General features: G+C 32.6%; 1 protein-coding gene across 2 annotated transcripts; it reads right to left on the bottom strand.

Annotated features, from left to right (window-relative positions):
* Positions 1-1,159: 1,159 nt before the first annotated feature.
* Positions 1,160-25,790, bottom strand: LOC148614244 (hepatic lectin-like). Of its 2 annotated transcripts, none has more exons than XM_088588222.1 (4): positions 25,639-25,790; positions 25,130-25,224; positions 24,212-24,299; positions 1,160-1,501 (listed from the first exon to the last, which is right to left on the bottom strand). In XM_088588222.1, the coding sequence occupies exons 1-4, from the start codon at positions 25,688-25,690 to the stop codon at positions 1,287-1,289; spliced, it is 450 nt and encodes a 149-aa protein (XP_088444348.1). In that variant the 5' UTR covers positions 25,691-25,790; the 3' UTR covers positions 1,160-1,286. The 2 variants fall into 2 exon arrangements, with proteins under 2 accessions (XP_088444348.1, XP_088444347.1); XM_088588221.1 differs by lacking the exon at positions 1,160-1,501 and adding an exon at positions 22,830-23,168 and having other exon boundaries at positions 25,639-25,789.
* Between the last annotated feature and the right edge of the window lie 1,965 nt (positions 25,791-27,755).

Genomic DNA, 27,755 nt, shown 5'->3' with positions numbered 1-27,755 from the left:
TGTCGTCGATTATCGACTTGACGATCCCCGATTCTGCAACAAGTTCTTATAGTATAAAAGACTGATGGCGCCTCTATAATTTAATCATTTCTTTGGTTGTCGCCCGTTATTACTGTAACATCAACACAAGCATTATAATCATCTGAGACTATTTTTTTAGGACAGAAATAATACTAATTGCAATTAAAGAGACTTGGTAATTGGTTTTGATATTTGTCGTAATAAGGAATTCTCAATTATTGCTTTTCCAAGACAGAAGTCATTCTAATGTTGTAAATATGCGAGAAAACATACGACAGATGGGACCTTTCACTACCTATATATAATAACCCGCCACAAAATATAGACTTACTAGATCCTAATATGCTATGCAAAACAGTTGAAAACTGCATGTTGAATGTAGTTTCCTGATTTTTTTATATCATGACATTTCATATAGTCAGTTCTGATCGATTGCATATGGCTAAAATAAAACACCATCGGGGGATTAGGAAAAATACATTGCTTTTATGTACTGGTAATTTCGTATGAAATATAAAGGGAATATTTTAAAAAGTTTGGAATATAATCTATCTGGTGAAGAGGACTATATAAACTATTGCTTGAAATATCAAATTCATATCCTTATTTTTCGTTTTGTGTGATAAACTTGCCTGAAAAAGTTTGTATATATGATTTTGTTTTGTTGTTAGATGTGAACATTCAATTCTATTTATAAATTATTCACAAAAAGATTAATTGATTGATTGTTGGGGTTTAACGCCCGAGCAGCAATATTTCAGCTTTATTCAGGCGATGAACATGAAATTGATGTTAAAATGAACATGAAATGATAATGATGATGAAATGAAAAAGGGATGGGATATAAGGGCAACAGGGTCGGCAAATTGAGATTGCCATTAGAAAAAAGGGATGAATGGGTACGGTCGGGCAATTTAGCCTCCAGTGGCTGAAGGCAAAGGTTTCTACTCCTATCGAATACCACAGCAGTGTTCTTAAACGTGCTTTGTGGGCAGGGTGCCTTGCCCCCGGTTAGGTTTCTGAGCACTATTTATTTGTCTTTACGACAAGCTTAGCGCGGCTAAATGCCTATTCTTTTGACAGCCGGACCTGCACAGGGCATTCACAAAAGGAGATAATAGTAAAATATGTTGATATCTTTCGAAATTGATCAATGTCTATTTATTTTGAAATAGATATAAATACATTAAATCAACAACTTTTTTTTGTTCGAGGGGGTTCTCTTTGAACTCTTTCAATATTTTTCGTGGTTTTGATTCTTGTCGTCATGCCTTTTGTAACACAAAGTGCCAGCGAGTTACACAGGAATAATCAATCCAATTACCATTAGGTTCTTGCAAAATGCAATGCTCCTGATGGCCGTAGTTATTTGGTTCCCCCGACCTCCATTTAAAAAAATGTTGAGGAGTCATTGAAGTTGCCTTTATCCAGTGGCCTTCTACAAACATGTCAGTTACTCCAACCCAAAAGTGATTTACGTCTGTAAATAAAACATTTATCTATGCTTTGAGTATTACCAACTTATAGCTTTACCACTAACCAACAAACAGCAAATCGAATCTTGCAATTACTGTTTTATAATATGTTAGTTTAATGGTGAGTTACAATACATTTTGAACAAACACACAGCTGAAGATCGTTAAAATGTATTTTGAAGTGAAAAATGACCACAAACGCTAAATTATATTTATTTTATTGTTTTAGTAAAATACAACTGTAATCATTACAAGCCTCTGGTTTTGTATCCAAAGTCAAAACTATTTAGTTCTTTTAATTTCAATACTAAGTAAAGAAATAATTTGCTGAGGCATTGACGACTATTCAGGTTAATGATTCAACTTTACCATGAATTTCAAAGATAAAGAAAATTGTGTCATATAATCAAACTATAAAAATTGAACCATATTTTTTAAAGAGACAATATCATGTTTTTGCCTGTTGTTTCATTTGAATTTACGTTAGAAAACTTGAAATGTCAGTTCATAGTGATTGATTGATGATTGTCTTCATCGTACGAAAGCATTTCAGGTCAGTCAAACATACCTTGCTAAGCACAAGTCGGACACGCTGAATGGTATTTTTTTTGTTCTGACGCAATGAAGCCATAGCCTGCAGAGAGGCATACACCCCTCTCAAGTAGATAAGTATGACCCATACAGACAAGTCGTCACTCTATCCCTTGAATATCGTGCTGTGCGGAGAGGCAGTGACAGCTAATTACAAAGTTTTTGGCGTAAAAAATGTTTGGTGATCGGCCTCTGCACTCGAGGCTGTCATTTACCCCAAGACTATCGATGTGGTCGAACTAATGATTGATAGGAATACTTACTAATGCCGAGTAAAATTCTATTTTATCCCGGCTGACATAATAGCAACGACCATGGATATACTGCCACCCTTTTTCACATCTCCAAGATAGTCCACCTTAGACATTATAATTGTTTAATATTATATAAAGGTAAACATGTGAAGATGATCATCATTCAGCATAATAATGAGTATAAAACAAAAAGCAATCAAAACAGATGAAGTGTTATTGGACTTGTTAATGTTTTCCAAAATTCTTGTTTATAGGACATTTGAAAAAATGTAATGAAAAGGTAGGGCGACAATTGAGGTGCAACTGTATGCAATAATAATAACAAAAATAAAATAAAAAACAAACAAACACGGTTATTATAAGGGACAAAATAAGGAAATTATTAAACAAACTTCGTTTACCAAAATGTACAGCATATTGCATATGTATATCACATGACATTGTCAAGATTTTGAAGGCAAAAATAAAAATAAAAATAAAATTTATTGAATTGTTTAAAAACGCAGATACATAGGAATACGTTAAACTTACCTGCTCCAACTATTACTAAAATACACAATGAAACTGCACATTGAAACCCCATACTGACGCGTCCTATTAGTTCTAATTCGTTTGACGCAACGCTTACCTCTTTTGTACATCTGTGAAGAAGCTGATATTACACACACATACCCAAAAAAGATAATAATTTAAAAAACATATTTCATTGGGCATGACGTGGGCGAATTTGTTTTTCTATGTAAGACGATTCTCTATGCAAAATATTAAAAAAAACCTGCAAACAATTAGTTGCATAATTATGCACCATACAGAGAACATTAAATTGATTCTAGTGCAAACTGTTGTTCTGCGTAGGTTTTTCAATGCTTATGATGAAAGAAAAAATGATTTACCTTGATATCAACACAAGTATATTTCAAGTTTGACAAAATAGAGACATTTAGTATGTTCTCACTGCAGTCATTTCTGGAGTATCATTCTGGTTTCATCTTTTTTAAGTTTTTCAAAGTTTTATCTTTGTCCATTTGATTTGATCTGCAGTTGGTACCTTTTTCTGCTCAACACTTTTGAGTTTTTAGCCCACCGCCATTTCCGAAAAAGCAAGATAAAAAGTAAAGAAATTACAATAATAATAAAAGAAGAAAAACATATTGGGACAAGAAAAAAAGTTTAGTTTTTAGCCGGGTAGAAAACATTTCAGAATGAATGAAACCTATACAATTATAGAAAGTGTTAGTTAAAAAAGAAACATCTAAAACGACTCTGGAATATCATATTTATTTGTTATGATTACCAAAAACTTGTATGAATTTGAAACTGTAATAACATATTATGGACATTTTGATTATAATACATAAACTGGGAGCATGGACAAGATGTACAGGTAGGGTAAGCGTCCTCTGCTCTAGAAACATCCGCCGAGTTCCCCATAAAAAGTCAAGTCCGGGGTAGTCGAAAAAGGAAAGAAAAATTATGACACTTTGAACAAATAAGTTTTCATTGCGCAGATGGATGCACCGTAACGATGCACGAGTTCATGATGACAACCATAAAACTTTTCCAGTGATGACTTTAATCTTGTAGCAACATAATCCTGTTCCAGAAGCCTATTTGTTAGAATTCTAGCTCGATACAAAAGGTCTGTATAGTCTCGGCAAGCTCAGACATAACGTATGAGTTCTGATTTGAATACTCCATACGCAGGTGTTGAAGGGATGTTGCCACAAATGAAAGGAAAGTTTACTATTCTGAACGAAAAGTCATTACGTTTGTCATAAAGTTCGGTCAATAGTTTTCTTTTACCGTCGATTTCTAAGTGTAGGTCAAGATATGATGCCCCGTACGGGTACTGTAGTCCCGATTCGACTATCTATTATTCTATAAAGGTGGATGCACGTTCCGATTCCTGAAGTTATTTAAGATGATTTAATGATTTGGGTTTAGACAGCGTAGAGTTTTTGGATTCTAGTAAATGAGGGAATTGTCAATCTAGATATTTTATTCGTGTTATACTCGAAGGAGGAAATAATATGGAGTATTTGTCAATTGTTCATTTTATGTTTTTACAAGTTGTTTTGTTTTATTACTTTGTTACCTCTATTTGTGTAATTCCTTTCACAAAATTTAAAATTATATACAAAACTTTTTTTTTCTTATTCTAAGTCATAAAAGAGTGGCATGGTAGCAACAAATTTGTGTTTGTTTTATTTTTTGGTTATATTAAAGTTCGTATTATAGCGTGCATCCACCTTTATAGAATAGTAGCTACTCTAATCAGGACTGCAGTACACGTACGGGAAACTTTTCGGTTCTCTGAGATATGGTGATGATTTATGGTGTTAAAGTAAAGTTTGCACCATTCTAGAGCTGTAGTTATAGACGATAGTTCCATTCTTAGTTTTTACTAAGGAAATAATTGGAAGATACAAAGCTCGAAATACAAGTTTCATCGCTAGAAAATAATTTTGATGTACATTGATATAAATTTTTGAAATTTACTTGTATAATGTATCACGAAAGATAATTGCATGGGGGAATTAGAAAGAGATAGATACTGAAAATACCTTGTGTAATATATTACTAGGGAATACGACAAATAAAACCGAAAAAAGGAAGAAAACTGCTCATCATATATTTGTTATTATTTCACTGCAGAAGTTTTAACAGGACCTGGGCTTATGTTTCTCTATACAATCACCTTTTTGTAATGTTATAATACATGTTAGATATAGATAAAATAAAACTGCTAAAAAAACAACATCTTCATTTGTATATACTAGCTCCTTCAAAACTGGTAAGGTTTTATTGTGTGTATAGATATCATTCGTCTGCATAAGCTTATACTGAAATCAACAGTGAAAACGAAGGAAGCATCTGTTGGTATCAAAATGTACATGTACAGGATATTTTTTCAATAAGCACTTTTGCGTTGTTCTCAGGAGTCTTATTTAATGGCTCATTCATGATTGTGGATCGTCTTAGTTTCTTGTAATGTCCACGCTTATTTTGACCTTCTTACAACACATTCAATTATTTTTTTTTCTGATTCCAAATACAATATATCTTTTCCAATATATTTCGAATGAAAAAAGAAAATTGATTGCCGTCTGTTGCAGTTTTGTATTTTCGTATTTTTTATTATTGTTATTATTATTATTGTTGGCTTTTTTGTGTTTTGTTTTGTTTTGTGTTTTGTGTTTTTTTTTTGTTTTTTTGTTTGTTTTTGTTTTGTTTTTTGTTTTGTTCTGATGGTAGTCGTTCTCAATCATCTGCATCAGTATTATTTTTTTGACAACTATGTTGTGATACGCTATGAAACTAAATTTGAAGTGTTCATTGTTAAAAAAATGTAATCATATTTTATAGAAGCTTTCCTTTTTCTGTTATTTTCTTCTGTTATAACTGGTTTCGTTTGTTTGTTTTGTATCGTGTTATTATTGAACAATTAGTTTGCTAGAAGAAGAAATCATAACGAATACCATTAGACAAACTTTGGTGCCGGTAAAATGGCTTGCAATGCCTGTTTTAAAAGATATTTCCTTAATTTCCTTTAACCTTGGTTCCCTTGATTGCTCTTTCCACTAAATTGACAGAATTCGTCGTAAACGAATGTAATTCAATTAAACTCGCCTTAACATTACCTAATGCATCAGGTCATGAAGGAAGGAAGAAATAATTTTTAAGATCATAGTTATCTCCATTGGAGACCAACAGTATCAACACAACTTATCTTACTTGAGATATATATTAATAATAAAGTAGGAAGACCTAGAAATAAGGGACTTAACTTTTGAAATCAGTAAAATGTTTGTATCTTATTCAATTTCAAGTCTGTCAAACATTCATTTTAAACAGATTGAAATAGTCCAAGTTACTTTGATGCTTATACAAGATTGATGTAAAATGCTGAATACAAACGCTCTAATGATTTGTAAGAGTGTTTCGCACCCTAGGCAACCTCCTAAAATACAGACATTACATTGTGTTCAGTACTTCCGATAATCAGAGCGGAACCAATGATTTAAGGAGGAGGTTGAAACGGAGAAGAGGGATGTTTTGAGCCTATTTTTAGCTCGATTTTGTCATAATTATGCATGGAATTAAGCAACATTCCCAATAAAAAGGGATTTCCTAGAACTCTCCGGCTTCGCAAATCCGAAAGTAATTAAAAGATATATATTTAAGAATATGCAATAAGTCAAGCACTAGAGCTGTAGACTTATATATTCCCGTAGGTCGTTTGCATACTTACAGGTTTGTGTGCCTTTTATATTCTTATTGTGTCAAAGAAAACAGTTTGATAGGTGTCATAGTTTGGAAGTATTTGTTGTTAGTTATTTATGAAATTTTGACTTTTCGCAAATTTTACCTTCAATTTGTATTTGTATAAACATTCCCACTAACCTGAAATCCTTGATTATTTAGTCTAAATTCCGTGTGGTGTGTAAAGGGTATTGCGTTGATGATTTTCTGTAAAATGGTTTATCAAAAAGGGGTATTCAATGACGTTACATAAAAAAGTCATAAAAGCAAACGAAACCAAAACAACAACAAATAAAAACAAAAGAAAATTAACAAAAAATACAACAAATAATTGTGGGATTCCGTCGTCGTTTTGAATTATTCTTTTTCCTTTCCTGGTCAGGTTATTCACGCTCATGACCGTGGAATATTGTACTGTTTTCCTTTTTCTTTGTTATTGTTTTTTTTATTAATTCAGGTTCGATATTTATCATAATCGAAATCACTTGTCATTTTCCCTTGGTGAATAAGAAAGACAGAAAAAAAATATTAAGATTTCGGAAATAAATCCAGACAGCTTTTTTTTTAAGCATTTACTCAAACAAAATCTTCATGATATTTGGTATAATATTGTATGCAGTTGAAGATTTTTACTGGATCACCAACACTCAGACGTCGTCTCGTGTGATATTCTTCCTTCATTTGATAATCAAGTGTACAACCGTCAGCTACAGCCAGTAGTTGAATAAAACTAGAACTACACTATCTAAGCAGTCATTCACAGAGTCTACTGTACAGAGATATAGAGGTGTTCATAAATTCACAAAAAGAAAGAAACTATACAGTTTGCACTCCTATCAAAACCACAAGTTTTAAACGTGTTTACTGCGCAATGCATACTGAGCGGGATCAAGAACTTCAAGGAAAAGCAATTGCCCATATCCACCTCAGTTTTTTGGTTGAGGATACCAAATGTCGAACAAGGTATATTTCCATTTCCCTGGTCAGAATTGATTCTAGCTATTATTTCTATTATTTGCCTGAAAGATGTAGAACTGTTCAATTTCCAGAACAAATATTCATAAGTTTTCCACACATTGCCTTTATAATGCTTAAGTGGTGGTAAAATATTTTTCAAAGACATAACTGTTTGCATTTTACAAAAGTCAAAATGCATAAAGATACATAAATACATTTGTCATTCTGGAAATATCATAAAATATAAGTAAAATTTAACAAATTTCAGGAAAAGTAAATAAAGCTGAACAAATAATGGGCGACACTTAGGAATTTTAATCGATTTTCCATTTTCATAATCGCTTTGATACGTATTTCTTCTTCACCGAACGAAATCAAAGGCACGGATGAATTTTTTTTCCTAATGAAGGGAAAGGTCGGTTTGTAAAGACGTAACATTTATTTTGATTTTATTTTAAATGATATAAAATAAAAAACAGTTAACATCTAGTTTGTGCATTTTCCTTACTGTAATTGTAGTCATTACCACCTAACAAAACAGACGATCCATATCAAAATGGCCCTTCGTCATTTTAGTAGAAATCTCTACTGCAACTTCTTGTATTACGTTATGAACTTAACCATGTGCGAAAGGTTGCTAATAGTGGAACATAATATAAGAAGACCAATGATAAAATTTATAATATGTATTTAAACCTGGTGAAAGTTCTATCTTCTACCATGGTATTATGTTTCATATGTTAGCCACTAATACGTTCATGTTATTGCCTGGTCCTTCGACGTAAAAACTGCTGTCAGAGTTCCTATCATATTATGTAGTATGGAAGTAAGTGCTAAGTAATAAATGTCGTTGTACTGTAAAGTGGTGTGTGTGATTGTAGTCACAAGTTATAATGTTGGTGGTGGTAACTACACAGGGAAAATATCTATCCTGGTTGTGGATTGTGAGGAAAACTGTGCTGGACTGCTCTGGTCTATGATATAGGGTATTAAAGTATCTAGCCCTGGTAATGGGTCACAGTCTCCCAGAAGCAGACAATGTTGTTTTTGTTTTACTCTCGTGATGACCCTTCCGATTATTGACTGGTTTAGTTCCCCAGTCATGGTACCGGTCGCCGCACATGCATAAACAGGATAAATTGGGGCTAACCGGAATAACCGGGCTAGACGGTGCCAATTCTGGGGTAACATTATAATCCTTATACTTGAAATGGGGTGAAACTGGACAAGAATGGGACGGAAAAACTACCGAAGGGGCCTGACAATGGCGGAAAACAGAGTGGGGACGAACTTGTACTTATGAAATTTCCCAAAATACATAACAACAAACAATTACATGCACAAATATGCATAATGAGGGAATTGTGAGTGTCTACTGCATTCATAAAAATGTTCTACTCAAGCTATAGAGAAAATAAAATAAGAAAATGCTTGAGCTTGAATAGAACCATAGGTTATCCGAACCTTTACATGAAGTCTTAACATTTTACCTCTAACATGTTACACTACCGTCGATTGTCCTGTATAAACATTTACATCCCATATAATTCGCCGTACAATTCGCATTGTTACCGAATAAATTATTTTCAACTTGATTTATTTCTGCTTTTATAGAATAGATTTTACATGCCATACATTCCTAAACAATGTAAAGAGTAATAAAGGGAACCAAGGTTATAGCGGTTATCAAAAGAATGCAATCCAGGGAAAAAGACCAGACATGAAAAACAGACATACACAACAGAGAACATAAAGTAACTAAAATCATACATACAAAGTAACAAAAGCAAACGAACACCTTGGACTGCACTAAAAATTGGGAGCATGGACGAGGTACAGGAGTAGGGTAAGCGCCCTCTGCTTTTCTAAAAAAAAAAACCGTCGAGTTGCTCATAAAAAGTCAAGTCCGGGGTAGTTGAAAGAGGAAAGGAAAACTATGACACGTTGAACAAATCAGTTTTCATGGCACAGATGGATACACCGTAATGGTTCACGAGTTCATGATGACGACCATAAAACATGTAGTGATGACTTCAATCTTGTAGCAATATAACTCTGTTCCAGAAGCTAGAATTTTAGCGCGATTCAAAAAGTTTCGGCAAGCTCTGGCACAACGTATGAGTTGTTATATGAACACTCCATACGCAGGCGCTGAAGGGATGTTGCCACAGATGAAGGAAAGTTGACAATTCTGAATGAAAAGTAATCACGTTTGTCGTAAAGTTTGGTCAATAGTTTTTCCTTTACAGTCGATTTCTAAGTGTAGGTCAATTTATGAGGCTGACTTCACAGTGCCTGTAGTATCCTTTATTTCAAGTTCTTTGAGGTAGATGCGATGTATCAAATCACTAAAATTAGGATTGTTTAAAGATATTACGCTATTTATATATCGGAAACTGAGATTAAAAGATCTAGCTAAATGATATTCTTTCTTTCGGATCAGATCAGCTATAAAGTCAGCCTCATAAGAGTGAAGGTTGAGGAGCACAATTGTTCCCATTAGAATGTCGACCGTTTGTTGAAAAACGCATCCACAACACTGGACAAGTATGTTGTCGATTAAAAATTCCAGCATTTTGTAAACATCTTCTGTGTATTAGGAAGATAATTTAGAAGTATTTCTTACAAAGTATGAGAAACCCTACCAAGAACTATATATTTGTAACTAGGTGTACCATCTTTTTTGGGGAAACAACGGAGCTTACTTAAAGGTGTGTTTATATTTATTGAAATACTTTGGTGTCCTCTATAAATATTTGCTATTTCAATGGGGTTATACGATGGTGTATTTGTTACATTTGAAAACAATACTTGCATCAATCCAATATTTTACCTTTGTTCAGAATCTTTTAAGGATAACTTGAGATCAAATATATATGATATTCATTACCAGTTTTAGATATTCATTGTACAAAGTTTTCAATATCAAATTGAATTAAATTTTGCCCTTCGACATTCACTTGATATCTATTTCTCTTTAATCAAATTCAATTAAATTCTAAATGAAAATTAACGGTTTTCCTGTTCTGTTCGATTTGCATTTGCTATTTCTTTTCCAGGTGATATATCGAATACAAAGACGGATTAGAATATCAATTTGAATATCAAATTGAATATGAAACGGGTACTCTGGTCAGTTTGATATTCGTTGGAAATTAGTAACCGGATAATTGTTGAATATAAATCAGATTTGATATCATACTGGAATTTTTTTGTTAGCTCGTCGATTCGTTTTCGGGTATTATATTTGAATTGGACGGATTTGAATATCAAATTGAATATGAATACCGACATTTTTTTCTGTTCGATATTCCCTCGTTTTTGTAAAATATATGAATATACAATAGATTTAAATATCAGATTGAATATTAAACTGATACTTTAGGCGGTTCGGTATTCCTTTGAGATTAGTTTTCGGGTTGTATATGTTGAATTTAGATCGAATTCAGTATCAAATTTAATGTCAACTTGGAATCTCTTTTCTGTTTGATACCCGTTTTGCATTCGTTTTTTTTTTTATAATATATTAAATATGTTGAGCTAAATGTTAAACGTATTGAGTATATTCAGCTAACTATTTAACATTAAATATAAAACTCAATAGAAAAGCTTATGTGCTAAGTTTAATATAATAACCGGAAACGAAAAAAGGACTGACTGAAATTCCGGTTTGAAATTTATTTTGATATTCAAATCCGTCCTTTATTCATACATTTTTTCAGAAACGAATGCCAAAAGAATATAGTGCAGAATAAAACGTTTAATATTCAAGTTTATATTCAAATCCGTTTCACGATCAACATACTACCCCAAAAAAACAAGTAAACGAATATCGAACAAAAAATCCAGTTTCATATTTAATTAAAGATCAAATCCTATCAACATTTACACCATAATTAAATGTCAAACGAATATCGAAAGAAATAAACGTTCTATATTGATTCAACACCATCTAAATCATATAAATTAAGAACAAAATTATCGTTGACAATATTAACATCATGACTTATTTTAAAGGTAGATTTCTTTTTGTGATAATGCTTCAAATGGTTTGGTACTTTTTTCAAGTTTATGTCTAATTTTCAATTTAAAAATTACAAATCATGCATTTTAATTAAAAAAATCAAACGTTCGAAAAAAAAAAAAAAAAAAAAAAAAAAAAATGCAAAATTTTAAAATGGTATACATTTTATTAAGTTATTTAAGTTTCCAGTTACTAAAGTACAAAATGCTTGATAACTTTACCGAAACCCAACCAACCGTAAAAACTCATTTTCTTGTAGACACTTCTAAGTTATATAAGTCTGAATAGGGTACATTTTGTTCTAACTTGTGCTAACTCTGTGTTAACTTCTCTAAATATGTCTGAAAAATACTTGGATTGTCTCGACTGAGTTTCACCATTTCCAATCAAGTCTCAAAAAGTCTTGATTGTGTCTCGACTTGTCTTGACCCAGTATTGACTGTGTCTCGACTTGTCTTGACCCAGTCTTGAGTGTGTCTCGACTTGTCTTGACTGTGTATCGACTTGTCCTGACTGTGTCTCGACTTGTCTTGACCCAGTCTCGACTTGTCTTGACCCAGTCTCGACTTGTCTTATCTTGTCGTGACCAGTCTCGACCAAGTTTTCACCAGTATCAACTTGTCTCGGAGAGTCTTGGACAGTCTTACCAGTCTTGAATAGTCTTAAAAAGTTTTGACCAGTCTCAAATGAATCTCAAACTGTCTCGATAACAGATATTTAACAATTTAGGACTGAAAACAATCCTAAGTTAAGACTTCAAAGATAAAACCACTGTATGTCTGTATGGAGACTGTTACTTAATTATTCAGGTTATAGGTAAGAACATTCATAGTGGTACTATGATATGGAAAATATCAAAGTTTGGATGGAAGAATTCGAAAAGAAAGTCAAATAAAAATAGTTTAATTGAACAATTTGATGTTGTTTCACCGCTGCCTGTGAAATAAAAACAATGTATTAAATACAATTTACTCTGCCTAATTTAAATCAATCCATGCATACAAACATTTTCAGTAGATAACAGATTCTACATTCTCTTAGATTTAAACAGCAATATTGTGTTGAGAAATTGAATCAGTAACAAGTGAAAAATGTAAAAGTTTGGCCAAAATTGTGCAGATTATAGCTTGAAACCCGTTCGTGGTAAACTCTGAAGCCCGCCTTTTTTAAAAACGCCAGTTCAGACCCGAAGTTTTTTTTTTTTAAAGAATCTGAATCGCTTTTCAGTACATCTTAACACCGCTGGGTACACACAGGACCAGATACAAATTCTAGGTACCTGTATGTGACGTTCATCATTATATTAAAGGAAATTGTATACTAGTATTTACGCTATTCAGCCAATATACAATATATCGTGCAACTGGTCCTGGCGCGTGGCATTTATTACGTTCCTCGAAATCACAATACACATATTACTTTCATAAATTTTGAACACAATTGTGCAGATTATAGCTTAAAAACCCTTTTCGTAGTAACCTCTGAAGCTATTCTTTTTTTAAACACTCCTGTTCAGCCCCGAAGTTAGTTTTTTTAGTGCTCCCAGTTTTTAGTGGAGTCCGAGGTGCTCATTTACTTTTGTTACTTTGTATGTATGATTTTAGTTACTTTATGTTCTTTGTTGTGTATGTCTGTATTCTATGTCTGGTCTTTGTCCCTGGATTACATTCTTGTAATTACCGCTATAACCTTGATTCCCTTGATTACTCTTTAAAAAGAATATGAATCCCTATTCCGTGCATCTTAACACTCATTATTTCGCATGCTAATGCAAAACATATAATAAATAAACAGTTTAGTTGACGCTAATAAACCTCTGTGGTTACATGTACATGTTTGACATAATATATAAAAGGTTAATTAACTATCTCACTTTTTATCTAGTAAAAAGCAGACAAGTGGCATGCAGCAAATTTGTATCAGCTTCTTGTTTAACGATATACATGTTATAAAAAACATGCAATTTTTGACTCCTTTTAGTTTGGCTATGCATTATAAAGTCGCATATTTGAATTTCTTAACAACAAGAAACACAATTATCATAATCATCTGAGATGTAAGCAGGTTGTTTCTATGGTTTATAAGCTATTCTTTTTTAGACTATAGTTTCGGTGTAATATCTACATTGATTTTTTTTTTAAACGAACATCTGTCTATTGGTGCCAGACAGGAGCCAGTAACGCGGGGGTATAGAGGTGAAAGATGTCTTTTCTTACATATGCATAGTGATTGACCTGTGTCAAATTAAAAGGGACTTCGTGTATATACATGTACAATGTACTTGTATGATGAATTGTCAATGTATACATTTGTATTACTGTTTTTCTATATAGTAATCTATATAATATACACGCATGTTTTATCGCTAAATTTAGAGCGGAGCGATCCTTTCTTGGGTTAGTCCAAATATTATAAAAACCTTAATCAGGGGCTTTATTATTCCCTAATTAATCAAGTTTTCAGAATTTAACATAAAAACATGTATTTAGACACATAGTAGTTAGCTGACAGTTGATAAGTGACACGCGTGTATATTGCGTCTTTAGTGAAATTACACAGATACTGAGAGGAATTATTTAATATGTAATATACTAGCGGTATACTTGTACATGTACATATAGTTCAATTTTGGTATCGAAGTAATGTTATAAAATCTAGTACTGACCAAGTGAACCAAAGACGAGAAATGTGAATAAAATTTAAACCTTATACACATGTAGTTACACTTGTAATAAAGAATTTATAAAAAAGATAAAATTCCGAGCTGAATGGCGATTTAAGGTTCTTCCCTTACTCCACTTTTACATGTATAAAATGCACGTGAATATTTCTATTTAAAGATTAGATAGCTCAACTGTAAGCATACGCATTACCTTAATAATTAATTATTTTCATTGTGTGATGTTTGGTACTGAGGCTCATTTCCTTTACGTCACATGTATCGTACATGTATAATTCACACGCACAATTAATTTGCGCGCTGGGGTTTGAAATATGCAGCAGATAGATCACGCACTGAGTACAGATGTAATACCATTTATAATCGAAGTATTATCTGTTTTCTAACAGTTACATGGGCTATGTATACATGTGTATAAAGAATTTGTGTTGATATCGAGTGAAAAATAAAGCGGAATTAGAGAGAAAACAACAATGCAATTTTCAAAGATGCCTCATTGGAATAAATATAAAAATAGAACTTCATGTATTTCAGTGACAAACTAACCTCAGCGGTGCAACCAAGTCTGAGATCATTAATAAAAAAAATGTTTACATGTAATATTAGACTAGGAGCCTGAAACTAGAATTTCTATATTAAAATTAATTCTTTAGAAAAAAATGACGATTCATGTCGATTGTGCCAAACCCTGTTGTCGGCTATTTATTTTAGTTAATCGGATTCACTGGGATAAATCCACGATGATATATATACTTAATTGCAAATACATTATGTATCGGATTTCATTTGTATATAATTCAAGGGACGAATTTCCCTCAATTAAAGATAACGTGGGCAGCTTCTTTTATCTTTTTGCGGTTCGAGAATCTTGCAATTAAAAGATAGGTATACACGTAGGTCTTCATATGGTGCAACAACATATTAATTATGAAACAATTGTAGAGTTTTTAAATCAGGAAAACAATCAGTTTTGATCTACCAGAGTGGTTTAGTGTAAATGTTGCATAACAAGAACAGTAAACATTTTACAAGATGTTTTTTAATATGTTGTGGGGAGGAAAAACTATGTCACGCAAAATATCTCACATAAAAGAGTTGAAATCTGGGAAATCTCCCCTATACCAACTGTCAGAGGTTACAACACCTCAAGTTAGGAAACCCCTCATGTTTGGGGTACTACCCCTCATATGGCAGTTTTTAACTCCTATGTAAAACTTTATAGTTATCTAAATACATGCATGCAATTTGTTAAAAAGTGGGAATATTTGTGTAATTTTAAGTAATTTTTGAAAATGAAGTACATTTTTATTTTCATTAATTCATAAGTTACAGGCCCAAGTAAAAAAAGGCCTACAACTACTTAGATATATCCCAGGTAGGAAAATTATGAATATTATATGTTTGAAGTGGCTCGAATAAAACGTTAATTACAATATAGAATAAGTGAAAAATAACCACTTTTAAAAGGTAAAAAGGAATTACATAAAAAATATAAATTAAAGGTACAAAATTGACAAAATGACAATATTTCGTGAAATGTTAAAGTAAAGGTATATCTAATATTTAGATATTAAAAAGTATCTTTATTCAGAAAAATACACTTCAAATACAATAAACATTCCCACTTTAAAATAAATTAAGACAATTTCCAAACATTCTAATATTATAATTGATGAATAACTCATGTCGAGACTAATTAGGTTGTTGGGAGCTTTGAATTAAATTGTTGAGACAGTTTAAGACTTAAGTCGAGACTGGTTGAGACTAAGTCGAGACTATTCGAGACTGGTAAGACTGTTTGAGACTGGTCGAGACAAGTTAAGACTTGTGAAAACTTGGTCGAGACAGGTCAAGACAGTGTCAAGTCTAGTTTGGACAAGGTGAGACACGATAAAGATAATCCAAGTATTCTTCAGGCATATGTAGAAAAGTTTAGACAGAGTTAGCACAAGTTAGAACACAATGATGTACCCTATTCAGACTTATATTACTTAGGAGTGAGACGCCATTTTATCACAGCTTTTGACGGTAAATAATTACTACATACCATTGTTTAATCATTAAAAACTTAAAGATTGTTTCCTTAATCTTTATTTGAAAACCATCGTCAATTTTCGGCCTTTCACATTTATAACTCGCATGCTTATATAAAGGTCGAAGAACTTATAATCAACAGCTACTGATTTAAACCGCTTTATATGTACATGTGTGATATACGTGTAATAACATAAATCTAACATCTGTTTTCTATTATATTCTTGCAAGATACGGAAAATGAAGCAAATGGTGAGTCGTAAGATCAGTTTATTTGAGATGTACAGTGTTTCCAATGGACTTATATATAACCAGTGGAGTATTGTATGTTGACTTTCGGGTTGTCAATGTTCCTTGTTAAGTGAATAAAATAAAATATTTGAAAAACAATTGTGTAGATAATGCTCCAGTCCTACATAAATTATTATAATTAAACAGCAAATTACTTGAAGGATTTGGACTTGTCGTCATCTGTATTCACCTTAAAAGTCTTAAGACGAAGGTAAGGGGCATCAGGATATTCTGTATACCTGTATATAGTATCATATCTTTGTGTTATATACCTGTGGTCACTCAGGTGTCTAGTTAGTTTAACATTCGAGTGATTTATTCTCGCAATTGAGTAAATTTGAAGACAATTGCAATGTTACATTTCTATTCCTTCCCTTCGTATGTCCTACATCTTTTATTTAAAGGGAAAGACCATCTTTTAATTATGTTGGGCTTTTATGATAAATCATACCCACGCAAACAAAAGTAAATAACCTTCAATGCAAAATGCGCTTTTATAAAATGCACAAGGCTATGCAAAGTTCGAAATCTCTGAAATATATGTGGATAGCCATCTTGCAGAACTCTCCTATCTGAAGGAAGATTATAAGCAGACTTTATTGATTTCTACCGATAGGTTCCGATTGGCTCGTGACGTCACTAAGTCGGTTTGATATTGATACAAGCTCTGCAAATAATATGTAAACAAATAATATTCCGTAAAATTTCTATGATCACGTTTATCTAATCACCGAAATATGTTGTCTTGTTAAGCTTACGATTACTCGAATGATAAAAGAGAACTATTATTTTTTACGGCAACACGAACATTCTTCGGAAGTAGCCTTTAGATTTTCCATCGACATTTTAGACTTCTGGCTGCACTATCCGTTGTTCGTCAAAGTTGTCTGGCATTTGCTTACATATTGTGCCTCATTCTCCTCTTCTGTTTATTTTGTGCTGAAAATATAAGGAAAAAGTTTCGATTTCATCGGACATTGTAACCAATTACCTATTTACTTTCACTTTAGAAACCGACTTCGTGACGTCATAGCTCAACCGATCGTGGTGGCACCTATAGGCGCGGGAAATTAAAATTCCCTATATATAAATTGCGATTAAATAGTTAAGAAAAGGAAATCTCAGTTGTTTCAATTTAATTTTCATGGACATTTAACAGATTAGTTTCAATATTTATGACTTGCACAATAACATGGTCTTCTCCTAGAAAGTAGTCGAAAGTAGAAAAACAAAGTGAGTGTTCAAGGAGATAATTTAACTAACATCAGTAAACTTTTTACCACGCATGCATGTAAGCAGTGAGCAACCGTTATGCGTGATTCAATATAGTGTTTGCGGACTCTACAAAAACTGCTTACTGGATGTAAGGGGTACCACGGTGGTTGTCTTAAGAACAATATGGGAGTGATCATTTGAGTTGTGTGTATTTGAATCCGTACCTCATAATGTGTGCAAATTTTCCAGTGTTGTCTTAAACTTCGTTTTGCAGAATGTTGTAAATATTAGTGACACGTGTAAATTAAAAACTTTCGTCACTCTCGAGCATAGAGTAATCCGTCTCGAAAGTAAATAACTTCTTCTGAACTGAGGTTTGGAACAGATTGTGTGATATGTGTATGAAGCCCGGAACACAGATATTGCCCGACAAGGAGGCAAGGCATAAAATCTGTGAGTTTTTTGGTTTGTTTTTGTTTTGTTTTTGTTGCGTGTTTGTTTTGGTTTATTTTTTATTTGTTTTTTTTTTTCATATCATAACTTGGGGCTATTGATTAGCATCAACTATTATGGTAATTGCATTGAAGAATAGAACACAACATTCAGTAATATATACGTTTTTGTTCCATATTATAGTATAAACTGCATTTTTTCACAATCGAGGGCCTCGATACTATCATTGGTATTTTAGGTTCACTTTCGTTATTAACTTTATTGTGTCTCCTGACAATAATGTCAAAGTTATCCATATTCCTTTTCAACGGTGGATACGGGCGCTAAAAAATTATAATATTATGATTTTAAAATTTTATTATATTGCAAAAGAAAGATAATTTAGTTTCAGTAAAATCTCTATTTCAAACACAACACATTAGACATGTAACAAGTAAACTCGGACCTCATTGCTTTTGTTGCTTAAATTTTTATTATATTTCTCAATTATTTCAGATTGCATTGCCTAGAAAAAAATGAAAATGTATAATATTCATTTCAAACGTAAGACATGTTTTCTGTGAATCGAGTCTGTTTTAATGAATACACAAGCTAATCATATCTGGTGTTGTAAAATACAAAAGACACATAACCGAAGTGCACAAAGAAACTCCACCTATCCAGTGCTTCCAACTACGTTAATAAAAGTCTGTATAGTAATCGTTGTGGTCATGTAAAATTCAAACATTAATTACACCTGTTACTATATTTTATTGAGCTGCGTCTGAATATGATAACTTCGAAGATATCAATTTACAGAGCGTCCTTGTTGTATATATACTTTTTATAATAACGTGATGATTAAGTTACAGCAATTTAATATAAAGGAAATTATTAGTAGCAACTTCAGTCCTAAATGTGATATTATCTTTTAGCAGACCATGCAACTTAATAACCATCAATTAAAGATAACAGTCATTCGAAACAAGGAGTGTAATTGCATTATTGACATAATAATGGGGCGACATGTGACAAGATCGCGACACCAATCCATATACAACTCAGACACTGTCAGTTTTGTTGTGCTTTTTGTGCTTTACACTGTCGGAGTAAACATTCATGAGCACTATAAGATCAAACTCAAAGAGAGACAGAGACAAAATTGTAATCAAGAAATACTCAAACGATAAAGATCGAATTATATGCTTCATATGAAACCGAGTAAAAAGTTTTTATATGTACGCATTTTGGATGTTTTGACTTTGCAAATTTCAGTAAATAATATATTACATAATACAATTCACCAGTTTGAATACTAAGCTATTTAATCCACCGAGGACATTTAGTCTACCAGCAGCAGCATCAAAAGTGGTTTCTTTATATAAAGATTCAAATCAAGTGATGTCCCAAATTTCGTTATGCTGAATTATTTTTTAAAGGAGTAAACCTTCATAATCACAATTACAGTCCAGTACATAAGAATATGAATGAAATAAAGGAAAGCTCAAGTACACGATATGATCTTATCAAATGATATCTTACATCATCTTTGGATAATACATGACTTTTCTGACATAACCAATTTTCGTTCTAGCACAACGTAGTGAATATGTAACATATATCTTCAGGAACATTATATAAAATACAGACGGAAAAATGCAAACTGTGTATTTGTTAACTTTGAGATAAAGTTCAGGGTGGGAAATAGACTGAAGGCTATTCAAAGTTTTTTTGAACACGCGCAGAATCCAATTGATACCAAAAACTTTTCGGCAGCCATCATTTTAGGAATGATTTGTGGCAAACCTATAAAAAATGAAACATTGGATGTCTTTATCCTTTGTAGGTATTAAATTCAATTTACTTTCATATCAGTTTGCATTTTACTTACAATCATTGACCCCAAAAATCAAATCAATAGACCTGACTAAAACAAAGACGGTTGATTAAAATTGTAAACTTGTTATCTGTAAAATGTTTAGCAAATTGTACGAAATTGTATGTAACATCTTACATCATTGTAATAGACATAATCTTCAAAATATTTTCTTATTGTTATGCAGGGGTATTCAACGGACGACGAAAAACTTTAATGGAAATAGAAATAAGTATATCCCAAGGATAAAGACTTGAAAAACAGAAACAAAAACAACAAAACAATAAGAAAGTAATCAAAAATAATAGTTGAAAAAAAGTTCGGAATGAATAGTCATGATTATTCTTTGTTTCCGAGTATCAATTATTGCGTTTTTATATGTCGATGCAAAATCTTTTTTTTTTTTTTTTTTTTTTTTTTGGGAAGGGGGGGGGTAGCAAGTATAGAGTGTTCAATTGTCGATTTCAACTGAGTATAAGAAATAGCAGTATAAAGGGTTGACATATCATAGGTCATTCTGATAATAATCTAGCATTGATGGTTTCCATGAGATCTCTTTATCTTTTTCAGTATCCTATTCGAGTTGATAATATTTCTGAAGTAACAGATGCAGTGTTAAGACTAAAGACCTCCTTTCACAACTGTGATTACGGGAATACATGTTTTCAGAAGAGGCTTGGTAGTACATTTTGCTGAACTAGCTATGAAGTGTTGTTTGTATGGATTCTTGTAGAGTTTCAGAATCCAGTAAATAAAAAGTAGATGACAATTATTCTCCTTAGGAGGTAGAAAAAGTGTCTGATTATCGATATCCAAAATGATTGTCAGTAGTTTGTTACAATGATGAGGTAGGTTCATAAACTGTTAACAATATATAGTTCCAAGGTGTTTCTAGAAAAGCAGAGGACGCTTACCCTACTGGTGCACCTGGTCCATGCTCCCCCATTTTTTAGTGGAGTCCGAGTTGCTCATTTGCTTTTGGTACTTTGTATGTATGATTTTAGTTACTTTATGTTCTTTGTTGTGTATGTCTGTTTTCTATGTCTGGTCTTTGTCCCTGGTTTACATTCTTTTTATTACCGCTATTACCTTGGTTCTATTGATTACTCTTCAAAAACTGGTTTAAAAAACACAGATATTTTCATATTAACACTTATCAAAACAGTTCATTGAACGGTTTATTTCGAATTGATACGTCTTTAATTTGTTAGTGATGAACTCGTTCCCGCTCAAATAATGCTTCCCGAATTTTCCTTTGAATTCTTCAACACAAATTTGACATGTTCTTAAATATCGGTTTTGAATTGTACACTTCGTACTTACATAAACTTTATATATTTTTACAGTTTCAAAGAAAAGTGGGTATGAAGAAACACCAACTCTTCTGGGCAATTTTAGTTACGCTTTCGTCAGAAAGTAACTGTTCTTGTCGTCGGTTATTGACTTGACGATCCCCGATTCTGGAACAAGTTCTTATAGTATAAAAGACTGATGGCACCTCTATAATTTAATCATTTCTTTGGTTGTCGTCCGTTATTACTGTAACATCAACACAAGCATTATAATCATCTGAGACTATTTTTTTAGGACAGAAATAATACTAATTGCAATTAAAGAGACTTGGTAATTGGTTTTGATATTTGTCGTAATAAGGAATTCTCAATTATTGCTTTTCCAAGACAGAAGTCATTCTAATGTTGTAAATATGCGAGAAAACATACGACAGATGGGACCTTTCACTACCTATATATAATAACCCGCCACAAAATATAGACTCACTAGCTTCTAATATACTATGCAAAACAGTTGAAAACTGCATGTTGAATGTAGTTTCCTGATTTTTTTATATCATGACATTTCATATAGTCAGTTCTGATCGATTGCATATGGCTAAAATAAAACGCCATCGGGCGATTAGGAAAAATGCATTGCTTTTATGTACTGGTAATTTCGTATGAAATATAAAGGGAATATTTTAAAAAGTTTGGAATATAATCTATCTGGTGAAGAGGACTATATAAACTATTGCTTGAAATATCAAATTCATATCCTTTTTTTTCGTTTTGTGTGATAAACTTGCCTGAAAAAGTTTGTATATATGATTTTGTTTTGTTGTTAGATGTGAACATTCAATTCTATTTATAAATTATTCACAAAAAGATTAATTGATTGATTGTTGGGTTTTAACGCCCGAGCAGCAATATTGCAGCTTTATTCAGGCGATGAACATGAAATTGATGTTAAAATGAACATGAAATGATAATGATGATGAAATGAAAAAGGGATGGGCAACAGGGTCGGCAAATTGAGATTGCCATTAGAAAAAAGGGATGTATGGATACGGTCGGGCAATTTAGCCTCCAGTGGCTGAAGGCAAAGGTTTCTACTCCTATCGAATACCACAGCAGTGTTCTTAAACATGTGAGGAACCTTGCATATTTCCGGACACGGTGCACCACTATAGTTTGCGGTCAGGTTTTCCGTATTATCGCCTGACAACCAAAGCAGGTAACACGCCAGGGGTGCCCCCATTCCATCACCTGGGGCACACATCCCAGTTGCTTTGTGGGCAGGGTGCCTTGCCCCCGGTTAGGTTTCTGAGCACTATTTATTTGCCTTTACGACAAGCTTAGCGCGGCTAAATGCCTATTCTTTTGACATCCGGACCTGCACAGGGGATTCACGAAAAGAGATAATGGTAAAATATATTAATATCTTTTGAAATTGATCAATGTCTTTTTTATTTTTAAATAGATATAAATACATAACCAACTTTTTTTGTTCGAGGGGGTTCTCTTCGAACTCTTTCAATATTTTTCGTGGTTTTGATTCTTGTCGTCATGCCTTTTGTAACACACAAAGTGCCAGCGAGTTACACAAGAATAATCAATCCAATTACCATTGGGTTCTTGCAAAATGCAATGCTCCTGATGGCCGTAGTTATTTGGTTCCCCCGACCTCCATTTAAAAAAATGTTGAGGAGTCATTGAAGTTGCCTTTATCCAGTGGCCTTCTACAAACATGTCAGTTACTCCAACCCAAAAGTGATTCACGTCTGTAAATAAAACATTTATCTATGCTTTGAGTATTACCAACTTATAGCTTTACCACTAACCAACAAACAGCAAATCGAATCTTGCAATTACTGTTTTATAATAAATTGGTCTAATGGTGAGTTACAATACATTTTGAACAAACATACAGCTGAAGATCGTTAAAATGTATTTTGAAGTGGAAAATGACCACAAACGCTAAATTATATTTATTTTATTGTTTTAGTAAAATACAACTGTAATCATTACAAGCCTCTGGTTTTGTATCCAAAGTCAAAATTATTTAGTTCTTTTAATTTCAATACTAAGTAAAGAAATAATTTGCTGATAACAATTGAGATAATGTTTTAACCACGCTTTAATGTGTGAATTATTTCGATTTTTTTCACAAATATTTTCGTTTTCAATGTTAAATGTATTACTACGTCATCAATGTTTTATAAAAAAAAATCTCGCAATATGGACATCGGATAACAAATATAAACATTAACGGAAAGAATTTGTTCTTCCAAAAGTTGAACAAAAACCATAAAGCAATAAAAGAAAGAGGCAGATAAGTCATTACAACGGAACTTTGATTTTGAAAAGGATAAGTATCTTAAAGTTCTTTAATTCATTTTAAACGGAATATGTAAGGAAAAACGTACCTATAATCTTGAACCCACCGAATTGAATTTCAGCGTGAGGAAATTGTAACAAAATCGCCTATGAATATGTGAAAATGACTAGACTGGTCATGTTTGGTTTGTATACTTGCGTTTCTAGACTGACTGCCTCGTGAACATGGCTATCAGTTATAGTATAGATCATTAAGTTCAAGTAACTAGGGCACATCCTCTTATTTAAGTGTGTGTGTCTAATGCTAAAGTCAAGATTTACGTTTTAGAAATATGTTGTATTTTGTTCACTTGAAATTTGAAAGCAATAACCATTTTCATTAAAAATGTATCATCCCATATCTTTTATGTTTTTCAATCTGACTTTTGACTTTGGCCTCTTATATGTTACATATTTCAAACAATTAGAAATAAATTATGGTATTCACTTTGACTCTTTGTAATCCTTGTCACGGCCTTGTATTCTTCTATGCTATCCATCTCAACTAGACTGCCACGATGAACATTACAAAAGCTCTGAAATTTTATATGAATTACTACTTTTTATGTTAATGGACAAGTAATTTAAAATCTTGTAGTGACAAACAAAGTCAATAAATAACATGGATATAGAAATAACCTTACACAAAAATCGAAGTTTTTTCAACTGCCTGTATTTTTTTATATACAGGTTTAATAATAGCCATTAGCTTTTAAAAATTCTTTAAAAAAGATCAAAATGTTAATTATGCACAAAAAGAAGAAATGTTTAGCAACAGTTGCAGTTTCGACACAACACTAAATGATCTTAGTGCTTGGCTTTGTTTATTTGAAATCATGGAGGCATTGACGACTATTCAGGTTAATGATTCAACTCTACCATGAATTTCAAAGATAAAGAAAATTGTGTCACATAATCAAACTCTAAAAATTGAACCATATTTTTTAGGGAGAAAATATCATGTTTTTGCCTGTTGTTTCATTTGAATTTACGTTAGAAAACTTGAAATGTCAGTTCATAGTGATTGATTGATGATTGTCGTTCATCGTACGAAAGCATTTCAGGTCAGTCAAACATACCTTGCTAGCACAAGTCGGACACGCTGAATGGTATTTTTTTTTTGTTCTGACGCAATGAAGCCATAGCCTGCAGAGAGGCATACACCCCTCTCAGGAAGATAAGTATGACCCATACAGACAAGTCGTCACTCTATCCCTTGAAAATCGTGCTGTGCGGAGAGGCAGTGACAACTAATTACAAAGTTTTTGGCGTAAAAAATGTTTGGTGATCGGCCTCTGCACTCGAGGCTGTCATTTACCCCAAGACTATCGATGTGGTCGAAATAATGATTGATAGGAATACTTACTAATGCCGAGTAAAATTCTATCTTATCCCGGCTGACATAATAGCAACGACCATGGATATACTGCCACCCTTTTTCACATCTCCAAAATAGTGCACCTTAGACATTATAATTGTTTAATATTATATAAAGGTAAACATGTGAAGATGATCATCATTCAGCATAATAATAAGTATAAAACAAAAAGCAATCAAAACAGATGAAGTGTTATTTGACTTGTAATGTTTTCCAAAATTCTTGTTTATAGGACATTTGAAAAAATGAAATATGGTAGGGCGACAATTGATGTGCAACTGTATGCAATAATAATAAAAAAATAAAATAAAATAACACGGTTATAATGAGGGACAAAATAAGGAATTAGTAAACAAACTTCGTTTACCAAAATATACAGCATGTTGCATATGTGTATCACATGACATTGTCAAGATTTTGAGGGCAAAAATAAAAATAAAAATAAAATTTATTCAATTGTTTAAAAACGCAGATACATAGGAATACGTTAAACTTACCTGCCCCAGCTATTACTAAAATACACAATGAAACTGCACATTGAAACCCCATACTGACGCGTCCTATTAGTTCTAATACGTTTGACGCAACGCTTACCTCTTTTGTACATCTGTGAAGAAGCTGATATTACACACCCACCCCAAAAAAAGATAATAATTTAAAATTATATTTCATTCGGCATGACGTGGGCGAATTTGTTTTTCTATGTAAGACGATTCTCTATGCAAAATATTAAAAAAAAACCTGCAAACAATTAGTTGCATAATTATGCACCATACAGAGAACATTAAATTGATTCTAGTGCAAACTGTTGTTCTACGTAGGTTTTTCAATGCTTATGATGAAAGAAAAAATGATTTACCTTGATATCAACACAAGTATATTTCAAGTTTGACAAAATAGAGGCATTTAGTATGTTCTCACTGCAGTCATTTCTGGAGTATCATTCTGGTTTCTTTCGAGTTTTATCTTTGTCCATTTGATTTGATCTGCAGTTGGTACCTTTTTCTCCTCAACACTTTTGAGTTTTTTGCCCACCGCCATTTCCGAGAAAGCAAGATAAAAAGTAAAGAAATTACAATAATAAAAAAAGAAGAAAAACATATTAGGACAAGAAAAAAAGTTTAGTTTTGAGCTGGGTAGAAAACATTTCAGAATGAATGAAACCTATACAATTATAGAAAGTGTTAGTTAAAAAACAAACATCTGGAATATCATATTTATTTGTTATGATTACCAAAAACTTGTATGAATATGAAACTGTAATAACATATTATGGACATTTTTGATTATAATACATAAACTGGGAGCATGGACAAAATGTACAGGTAGGGTAAGCGTCCTCTGCTCTAGAAACATCCGCCGAGTTCCTCATAAAAAAGTCAAGTCCGGGGTAGTCGAAAAAGGAAAGAAAAATTATGACACTTTGAACAAATAAGTTTTCATTGCGCAGATGGATGCACCGTAACGATCCACGAGTTCATGATGACAACCATAAAACTTTTCCAGTGATGACTTTAATTTTGTAGCAACATAATCCTGTTCCAGAAGCCTATTTGTTAGAATTCTAGTTCGATACAAAAGGTCTGTATAGTCTCGGCAAGCTCAGACATAACGTATGAGTTCTGATTTGAATACTCCATACGCAGGTGTTGAAGGGATGTTGCCACAGATGAAAGGAAAGTTTACTATTCTGAATGAAAAGTCATCACGTTTGTCATAAAGTTCGGTCAATAGTTTTCTTTTACCGTCGATTTCTAAGTGTAGGTCAAGATATGATGCCCCGTACGGGTACAGTAGTCCCGATTCGACTAGCTATTATTCTATAAAGGTGGATGCACGTTCCGATTCCTGAAGATATTTAAGATGATTTAATGATTTGGGTTTAGACAGCGTAGAGTTTTTGGATGCTAGTAAATGTGGGAATTGTCAATCTAGATATTGTATTCGTGTTATACTCGAAGGAGGAAATAATATGGAGTATTTGTCAATTCTTCATTTTATCTTTTTACAAGTTGTTTTGTTTTATTACTTTGTTACCTCTATTTGTGTAATTCCTTTCACAAAATTTAAAATTATATATAAAACATTTTTTTTTCTTATTCTAAGTCATAAAAGAGTGGCATGGTAGAAACAAATTTGTGTTTGTTTTATTTTTTGGTTTGTTAAAGTTCGTATTATAGCGTGCATCCACCTTTATAGAATAGTAGCTACTCTAATCAGGACTGCAGTACACGTACGGGAAACCTTTCGGTTCTCTGAGATATGGTGATAATTTATGGTGTTAAAGTAAAGTTTGCACCATTCTAGAGCTGTTGTTATAGACGATAGTTCCATTCTTAGTTCTTACGAAGGAAATAATTGGAAGATACAAAGCTCGAAATACAAGTTTGATCGCTAGAAAATAATTTTGATGTACATTGATATAAATTTTTGAAATTTACTTGTATAATGTATCACGAAAGATACTTGCATGGGGGAATTAGAAAGAGATAGATACTGAAAATACCTTGTGTAATATAATACTAGGGAATACGACAAATAAAACCCAAAAAGGAAGAAAACTGCTTCTCTTATATTTGTTATTATTTCACTGCAGAAGACCTGGGCTTATGTT

Source organism: Perna viridis, chromosome 6 (assembly GCF_037379345.1).
Source record: "Perna viridis isolate PV_CMFRI_1.1 ecotype Kerala chromosome 6, ASM3737934v1, whole genome shotgun sequence".
Classification (NCBI taxonomy): domain Eukaryota; kingdom Metazoa; phylum Mollusca; class Bivalvia; order Mytilida; family Mytilidae; genus Perna; species Perna viridis.
This window is presented reverse-complemented; position numbering and strand designations above follow the sequence as displayed.